This window comes from Euphorbia lathyris, chromosome 6, assembly GCF_963576675.1.
Source record: "Euphorbia lathyris chromosome 6, ddEupLath1.1, whole genome shotgun sequence".
NCBI lineage: Eukaryota > Viridiplantae > Streptophyta > Magnoliopsida > Malpighiales > Euphorbiaceae > Euphorbia > Euphorbia lathyris.
Genome location: NC_088915.1, coordinates 46040981 through 46051179, shown reverse-complemented (window position 1 = coordinate 46051179; position 10199 = coordinate 46040981). Strand labels below are relative to the sequence as shown.

General features: G+C 38.8%; 1 protein-coding gene across 1 annotated transcript; it reads left to right on the top strand.

Annotated features, from left to right (window-relative positions):
- Positions 1–341: 341 nt before the first annotated feature.
- LOC136233842 (alkane hydroxylase MAH1-like) lies at positions 342–1928 on the top strand. Its single transcript, XM_066023534.1, has one exon. The coding sequence runs from the start codon at positions 342–344 to the stop codon at positions 1863–1865; it is 1524 nt and encodes a 507-aa protein (XP_065879606.1). The 3' UTR covers positions 1866–1928.
- Positions 1929–10199: the final 8271 nt, after the last annotated feature.

The following is a 10199-nucleotide window of genomic DNA, read 5'->3' as shown; positions in this document are numbered from 1 at the left end:
GAAAACAACGACTTATAAAACAATATGTACTTTTAATTATTTTGTAAATATTTAGGTATTTATTCGAATTACGGAATATCCAGATTGCAGTGGAACCAACCGAATTGGATTGAACCGAACTTTTAAGACAATTTAATTTTGGAAATTTAGTTCTTCCAATGCAATTTTAAAGATTTAGTTTATTAAATCCTCTTACATTTAATCTATTTATACTGAAAATTTCTAAATCCTTTGAATTGAATTCAACTGAAGTAGAATTTGGATTGAAAAAAGCCCAGGCTCACTAACTTAGGCTATAAAAGTGTAGCAGTGGAGGCTTAGAAAAAGCAGAGAGAAATAAAATGACAAGACTGGATTATGTTTATGTAGGGGCAATTATATTGAGTATTTTGGTTTGGATATTTTGGTCAAATAGATGGAAGAAAAATTATGGCATGAAATTGCCAAAAGCAATTAGGAAGATTCCAGGGTTTTCATCGAGTGTATACAACTTTCATGAAATGACAACTCGTCTTCTTCGGAAAAATGGTTGTACATTTCGGTTCAAAGGTCCTTGGTTTAGCGGCATGGATTTTCTTATGACCTGCGATCCAATCAATCTTAACTACTTTCTTAATACAAACTTCACCAATTACCACAAAGGCAATGACTTCAGGGACATGTTCGAACCTTTAAGAGATGGAATTCTAGCTGCTGATTCTGATAATTGGAGAAATCAAAGGCGAATTGTTCACTCTTTGTTTCTTGACAAGAGGTTCAAGGCTTCCATTGAACGAACTCTCCACCATAAAATATCAAATGCCCTTTTCTCACTTCTTGAAAATGCCTCCAATTCAGGAAATGTTGTTGATTTACAAGACATATTCCAGAGATTAACATTTGACAATATATGTCTTATTATTTTCGGATTCGACCCAAACTGCCTTTCTCTCGATTTTCCACAGGTTGCAATTCAGACAGCTTTTCATGAAATGCAAGTAGCTGTGCTTTATCGCCATTTGCTTCCTTCAACCATTTGGAAATTGCAAAGATTTCTTCAGATTGGGAAGGAGAAAAGTTTCAGAAAGGCATGGAAAGTTGTTGACCAATTTGTCGCACTGCACATTTCAAAAGAGCGACACAAATTGTTAACCCATTTGGAAACAGATTTCAATGTACTCACATATTTCTTGACTAGTATTGCAGATGAAGAAAATGGCATCCGCATTAAATCAGACAGATTTCTCTCAGACATGGCTTTCAATCTCTTGACAGCCGGGAGAGATACCATAGCTTCTGCTCTTGTTTGGTTTTTCTGGGTTGTAGGGACACATCCTTCTGTAGAGAATAAAATATTGGAAGAGATGAAAGCAAATTTACAGACGGAAAGCAATGGTAAGAGATCAACAAGTTTTAAATTTGAAGAGCTCAACAAGCTTATTTATCTTCACGCAGTAATATGTGAAGTCCTGAGGCTATATCCAAGTCTTCCTTTCAATCACATTGTTTCAATTGATGAAGATACTCTTCCAAGCGGTCATCATATTCCTAAGAACTTAATGGTGTTGTATTCCTTATATTCAACCGGAAGAATGGAACAAATTTGGGGAAAAGATTGTCTGGAATTTAAGCCAGAAAGATGGATATCAAAGAAAGGAGAAATTGTTCATGTTCCTTCTTACAAATATATAACATTCAATGCAGGACCCAGAAGCTGTTTAGGGAAGAATTTGACATTTATTCAAGTAAAAGCAATTGCATCTGCTATTCTATGGAATTATTGCATTCAAGTGGTTCAAAATTATCCAGCTCAACCAACTACTTCTGTAGTGCTTTACATGAGAAATGGTTTCAAGATTAGACTTTCTAAAAGATTTGCTTCTTGACAACTACATACTCATCTTTTTCTGTATGTTTATCTTTAGAGACAGACAATATATTCCGTTAACGTCTCAAACTCTAGAGATGCTAATAAAGTTTAGTGTTTGATTTTTAACACTAAATGTATCTATATATATAAATTACATTTGTATGTTTAAGTGCTTCAAACTAGCTTCTGAGGTAGGCTTATTTGCCGTAAGATAATGGTTTTTGTTGCATATATCTCACTTCAATTTGATTATCACTATTGTTTTTGGAGTCTCTAAAGCTCGTTTGAGCTTTTTCTCGAATTTCTAGACGAACAGTCGATTGCTTATCGCTCTAGGCGATCACCTGTTCATCTGAAACCTCTAGAGCCGATCGCCTGTCAACCATAAGCGATCTGCCACCCCTTTATTACCCACTTCATTATTCTCTCATTTTCACTCCCTGAAACCTTTAAACCAGCTTGATCTATGGATTTCAATGGAAAAGACAAATCTTGGGCACGTATAGAACGTTTTAGTAAGAAGAGGCACATATAAAAGGGGTCTGTTTTTCAATATGCAATTTTTACATATTTGCGGCACATTCATAATCTCAAGAACCTCTAGTGCATCACCTTTGTTGTATTTGAGTGGTTAATGATTATCAGTAGCATTTTGTGTTAAGAGATGAACAAGTAGTCTACTTTAAGGTTCTCATGTTCCTAAGGATCATTTCCAAGCTCGTTTACATCCTAAACTATGTAATTGGGACTAGAACAAACGATACCAATAGGTAAAAGGGGCCATCCATGCGTTTTGAAACTGCTGTAAAGATAAAATAAGCAAGGCGGTAGAAGAGAACGTAGGCCGAAACCATTTCAAGGATGTTAGCCGATAACCTAGACGCTATGGGCAATCAGCCATCACCTCAAATCTTTGGTTCTTTAGTTTTAAGTCATTCATTCGCACTCCATCCTTTCGTTACAGTTTTTGCTTGAGTTGAGATCAACATACACACCCCTACACAAGTTAAGGACATGCATATGTACATTATGATTAACAAAAACATAAAACGAACCACGTTTGTTTACTTTCTAAAGTTGAATTCACTCTTAACAGATATACTAAATGAAATCTCCATTTCCACGTTTAGCCTACCACCTTGAAATGGTTTAGAGTAATTCTACCACAAATAGCCTAAGATATATCTGTAATCTATAGAGAGTGATAAATGCCCAATCTATCAAACAACTACCCTATGATTACTTCATGTGATACTCAAAAACATCCCAAGACACACCCATATAGATTGTGCGTGATAATAGAACCAAAGCATAGCATTACATAACCTAGAATACTCTTGATGATCCTTTGGGTCTGAGGATGAGTTATATCAATTATCATATATAATGAGATAAAACATATGACATCTGAAAGATTTATCCATTATGTTATCTCATGGTGGATCTCCAATGCATATGAACCATTGATATCATCCACGTAACTGCCTAGATATCTCCATATCTAAAGTTTGTGAGATCAGCTCCATGTTTCACAAATAGGAGACACTGTTACATGCAAGTCTCAACGACATTATATCAATCCTATAATATAATTCTTGACTTGGGATGTTTAAGTTTATTATCATTTAATTAGTTTAATAAAATACAGTCTCACTTCACCTTGTATGAACACTTTATTTATGATAATAAATTATGGGTTCTTTTATGGAATAAAATATAGAATGCCTTTATATAGTCAGTTACTATATATAATGAATCAAATAATCTCAGTTGAACTATTCATTTATTATAACAAAAGTTTCCAAAACTGTTGTCTTTAGGACACAACACTAACAACTGGGCCTTTTCCCTCAAGCGTCTGAGTAAAGGCGATTCATAATAGTAGCCATTAATCACTTCACCAAATGGGCTGAAGCAGAATCACTCACGAAGATAATAATGGAAAACACTATCTCATTCCTTCAAAAGAATAACCTTGACCACTTCGGAATCCCTCAGTTATTTATAATAGACAACAGTAAGCAGTTTGACTGCTCTATGTTTGAGGAGTGGTGCACCAATGGGAATAAAACATTGGTTCACATTAGTCGCCCATCTGTAAAGCAACAGCATAACAAAGGTTACCAATCGTACCATCCTCTATAGTCTCAAATCAAGATAGTACGACATAGGTCTCTCATAGGCGTATGATCTAACCTCAGTACTCTGGTCATACCAAATCACCCCCACATCAATAGGGAGAAGTCCTTTCTTCCTAATGTATGGAGAGGAATCCATGGAACCAGTGAAAGTCACCCTCCAATTCTCTATGGTCCAAACATACGAGCCGACATCAAATGAGTAAGATCACACTGATACAAATGATTGTTCGGAAGAAGAGCGACCCAAAAAGGCAGCAATTGCCACCCCAAAACGAATAGGTTAATGAACACATCAACTTTGTGCTGTGTTCGAAACATTAATTTCTTTTAATTAAATTAAAAACCTTTAATTTCAAATTATATATATATGATCATAAACTAATTTATATTTATATATATAACTATTTTCTAATATATATCCATAATTGATCCATTCTAACCATTTTATTTAAATCGTTTAACAAAATCAAATTTTCAAAGATTAATCTAATTAACTGTTTAATCAACACGGTTTATGATCACATATACAAACATTGTTTTAATCAACCGTTTAATACTACAAACTCATTTGCTAATTAACCGAATCATAAAACATCTTAATCTCGTCTTAATCGTTTAATATTTTCATATATGAAATAACGGATTTAACGCTCGCTTTGATACTGTTGGATTGTGAATCCCTTAATTTTCTATTAATCATGAAAGGGGTATTTATACAATAGTATGATTCCTATAATTATGCTAGAGGTAATTATAATAGGAAATACAATACAATTATGGTATAATTCCTATAATTATGCTAGAGGTAATTATAATAGGAAATACAATAAAGAGAGAATATTAACATATATAACAATATCTAATACACCCCCGTAGTCGAAACGGGAGGAGGACGCACGTTGAGACTAGCCCGAAAATCATCAAACAATACAGAAGGAAGGCCTTTGATGAAGATGTCCGCAAGTTGATGTCGAGAAGGAACATGAAGAACTCGAACCTCGCCTTTGGCGACTTTTTCCCGTACAAAATGTATATCCATCTCGACATGTTTGGTCCGCTGATGCTGAATAGGATTCTCGGACAAATAAACGGCACTGACATTATCACAATAAACCAAAGTGGACTTCCGAATGGGACAGTGAAGTTCGAGTAGGAGATTTCGAATCCAACAAGTTTCGGAGACAACATTTGCGATGCCCCTATACTCGGCTTCGACACTCGAGCGAGAGAGGGTTGGTTGCCTCTTGGCGGACCAGGAGATGAGATTGTCCCCAAGAAAAACACAATAACCAGAGGTGGAACGTCGGGTATCCGGACAACCTCCCCAATCGGCGTCAGTGTAAGAGACCAATGAACCAAGAGATGATGGAGTGAGAGTAAGACCGAGATCCAATGTACCTTTGATATACCGAAGAATGCGCTTTATGGCTGCCATATGCTGTGTTTTTGGATCATGCATGAATAAACACACTTGCTGAACCGCATAGGATATATCGGGACGAGTAAGAGTCAAGTACTGTAAGGCGCCTGCTAGGCTTCGGTATTCCGAAGGGTCATGGTATGAGGATCCGGAGGAGATGCTAAGCTTCTGTTTGGTGTCAACTGGAGTGGCACAAGGATTCGAAGAGCTGAGACCAGCTTTCTCTATCATTTTTGAAGCATATTTCTTTTGAGAAAGGAAGAGAGAGCCAGGTGAGCGAGTGATAGAGATCCCTAGGAAGTAGTTCAACGGCCCTAAATCTTTCATGGCAAATTCATTTCCCAATTTAGTGATGATGGAGGAACGCAATTTATCAGATGAGGCCGTTAGAACAATATCATCAACATAAAGAAGCAAATAAGCAATCTCCGTGCCTTGGCGAAACAGAAAAAGTGAGTGATCAGACATACTATGAGCAAAACCCAAAGTAGAGAGAAAGGTTGCAAACCGTTGATACCAAGCCCGAGGGGCCTGTTTGAGACCATATAGAGATTTTTGGAGCAAACATACATAATCAGGTCTAGCAGGATCTCGAAACCCCAAAGGCTGATGCATGTATACAATCTCATGAAGGTCACCATGTAGAAAGGCATTTTTGACGTCGAGTTGGTGAAGACCCCAATTTTTGGAAAGAGCAATGCTTAGAACTGCTCGAATAGTGGCTAGCTTCACAACTGGACTGAAAGTTTCCCCGCAATCAACCCCCACCAATTGATTTGCTCCATTGCCAACCAAGCGGGCCTTATATCGCTCAAAAGAGCCATCAGCATTGATCTTATGCCTGAAAATCCACCAACTTCACAAAATATTAGCATTAGGAGGACGGGGTACAAGGACCCACGTCTTATTTTTAATAAGAGCATCAAATTACTCGGTCATGGCATTCCGCCAATTGGGATCACGCAATGCAACAGAAGGGTTAGAAGGAAGAGGAGAGATGGTGGTGGAAACATGAAGGTTTAATTTTTGAATAGGCTTAAAAATGCCGTCTTGGGCACGTGTCCGCATGGTGTGGGTAGGGGGAGCTACTGGCGGGCTCGGGGTAATGTTTGGTGGTGTGAGAGGGGGAGTTAGCGGGTTCATGTTTAATGGGGGAAAAGGTGCTGATGGGCCAGGAGAGATGGACCCGAGAGGAGAGGGAGGTAAATAGGGGGTAGAAGATTGGTGTGGCGGGCTTGGGCCCGGAGATGGAGCTGGGCCGAGAGGCGGGTAGGGCGGTGGAAGTGATATGGGTTGGGTTGGTAGTGGGGCGTTGGGCCGGGTAGGTGGTGTCGGGTGGGCTGTCGGGTTAAGAAAAGAGGAGGGTGAAAGGGAGGGATGAGAGGTAGGTGTAGTCAAAGAGTGGAAGGGATTAGGTTGGGTAAAAGGAAAGGTATTTTCATCAAAAATAACGTGTCTGCAGAGAATGATCTTCTTTGTGGAGATGTCATAACACTTGTATCCGCGATGATTTGATGGAAAACATAAGAAGACGCAATGAGAGGAACAGGCTTGTAATTTAGTACGAGAGGTGGAGGGAATGAGCGGAAAACAGAGACAACCAAAGATACGAAGATGAGAATAGGTGGGTTGACGTTGATAGAGGACTTGAGTGGGGGATAGATAACCAAGAATTTTGTGAGGGAGGATGTTTAGAAGATATGTAGTATGAGAAAGAGCATGGTGCCAAAAGTTAAGAGGGATAGATGAGTGCGTGAGAAGAGTGCGCATGACATCATTAATTGTTCGAATTGTGCGTTCGGCTTTGCCATTTTGTGGAGAGGTGTGAGGACAAGAAAAACGAAATTGCATACCATGTAGAGTGCAAAACTCATGAAATTGAGAATTATTATATTCACCACCATTATCACATTGGAACGTTTTGATGTCTTTTTCAAATTGAGTACGCACAAAATTATGAAAAGACAGAAAGACGGAATAGAATTGAGATTTTTGTGCAAGAGCAAAAGTCCATAAGAAATTGGTGTAGTCATCCAGAAATAGCACATAATATTTATGACCACTAGAACTTAAAGTGGGAGATGTCCAAACATCACTGTGCACAATATCAAAAGGCATACTTGAGACATTAGTAGAAAAATAAAATGGAAGTTTGACTTGTTTTCCAGAAATACAAGAATGACAAATAGAATCAATTGATGAACCATTACAAGAAATTAAATTATTATTCCGAAGAGAATTTAAAACTATGGGCCCTGGATGACCCAAACGATTGTGCCAAATATTACTAGAGAAGGCAGAAAAAGCATAAGATAAAGTTGGTGATGTAGTCGACGAGACAGGATAAAGATCGCTAGCACTATTACATCTCATGATATGCCTCCCCGTGTGCAAGTCCTTCACAGAGAAACCAAAAGGATCAAACTCAACAGACACATTATTATCAACAGTAAATTTGCGGACAGAGATAAGGTTTTTAATTAATTTGGGTGCATGTAAAACGTTGGTTAGATGTAGAGGTTTGGAGCTAGGATTTAAGCATGCATTACCTGAGCCAACAACCGGAATGGAATGACCACTACCAACAATAATATTAGAATTGGTGCTCTTATTAAAGTAAGATGTGAGTGTACCTGCATCCGCCGTCATGTGCGACGTAGCGCCAGTGTCCATGTGCCGCACCCCCGAAGGTGGTTGAATAGTCAAAGTATGCATGGCCTGCTCAATGTTGGTCGAGTAATATTCATAGGCCATATGGGCTTGTTGAGGACGCGGGCCCAGCAGCCCGGCTTGAGGAGATGCGGCCATGGGAGAGGGCGGGGCTGGAGAATACACTTGGGGATGGGTCTGCTGCCAAACGGGGTAGGGGCACGGAGGAGCGGCCCATGTAGGTGAAGAGGCCCACGGAGGATAAGCCCAAGAGGAGGGCGCCGGCTGCCAAGAGGACGGATGCTGCTGCCATGGCCGAGAGGTATGTCTGCCCCCACCACCGCGCTGGAATCTGCCGTGGGTGTGCCGGCCACCGTGACGTCCGCCGCGGTAACCGCCGGAGTGCCGCTGAGATGCCGGATGGTAAGAAGTCGGCGGGGAGGAGTTGCCCGCAAGGGGGGGGGCTGTTTACAACGTTAAGGGCAGCAGCGTTGGGTTGACTGGACGTTTTCTTGTTCCGAGCGGATTCCTCAAGAGTAAGCATCGAACGTGCTTTATTGAATTGGGGTAGAGGCTCAAGGTGTCAAATCTGAGTACCGACATTATCATAAGCATCGGTGAGCCCCGAAAGTAATTGTAGCACCAACCGATCATTGGAAACCGGGGATCCAACGTTGCTCAATTGATCGGAAAGAGACTTTAAATGTTGGCAATACGAGCTCACATCGGAGAACGTATCCATTTTCACATTGGAGAACTCTTGTTCGAGATATAACACTCTAGAATTTTTGTTGTCATGAAAAAATTCCTCCAAACGAGTCCAAGCTTGAGCGGCGGTGGCGTCGGGAACAAGAATACTGTTAAGCAAGCTTCGCGATATGGATCCATAAATCCATTGTTTAACAATTGTGTCGATGCGAGCCCATAAGCCGGGATCCTTTGTTTTCATAACCGAAGAAGAATTTTCAGATTTGTCATCGATGGATGGGATAATATGGTCGAGAACTTGAAAGGTGGTAGCATGAATTTTGAAGAGTTCGGACCAGGTAATGTATTGGCTAGTGGTAGATTTAAGTGGTTCTTTAATGAAGGTGGAGATATTTGATATGGTGAGGGCGGGGTGAGGGGGGGGATGGGTGGCCTTATCAGTTATGGTGGAACGGATGTGAGGGGAGAGAAAACAGCGCCGGTAGAGGGAGGGAGGATCGCCGGCAGCGAGGGGAGAGACCCGGCTGGAAAAGAGAAGAAAAAGGGGGGAGGCAGGATCGTTAATTTAGGGTTTAGAAAGAGAGAATGGCTCTTGATACCATGTTGGATTGTGAATCCCTTAATTTTCTATTAATCATGAAAGGGGTATTTATACAATAGTATGATTCCTATAATTATGCTAGAGGTAATTATAATAGGAAATACAATACAATTATGGTATAATTCCTATAATTATGCTAGAGGTAATTATAATAGGAAATACAATAAAGAGAGAATATTAACATATATAACAATATCTAACAGATACCACTGAAGGGAAATTAGACAAGCCTAGGTGCAGCAAAAATATATATATATATTTTTATCTATTTCCCTTTTTTCAAGATCCGTTTATTGTTATTTCATATAAAGAAAGATTAAACAAGTGTACCTTTTTCTGTTGAACTATCTACCATTGCAAACGAAGTGCCAACAAACTTTTTAATCGTGTTTCACGAATAATGAAAACAATAGAAAAGAAAACGGTTAGTAATCAACCAATGAATAACAATCTAAATTGATTGCATCTATAAGAATCGACACGAGATCAAAGAGAGAGTAAACGAAAGAGAAATTAAGACGACTGGAAGTTGGAATAATTTCTTCTTTGCTTATTCCGTGTTGGCCGAAATTCATAAGTATGGGGGACTATTTATAGACTTGCAAATAGGAACCCTAATCGCATTAGGTTAAATCACTTAATTAGAATCCTATTCTGAATAGGTTTACTAATAGATAAATAAATATAATTATTATTTTTATCTATATCTGAATATAAATAAATAATAATCCTAATCCTAATTAGATATTTTATTTATATTAGGGATTTAATTAATTAGAGATATAATCACATTAAACCTTCTAATTAATATTATCACATAATTATAATAAT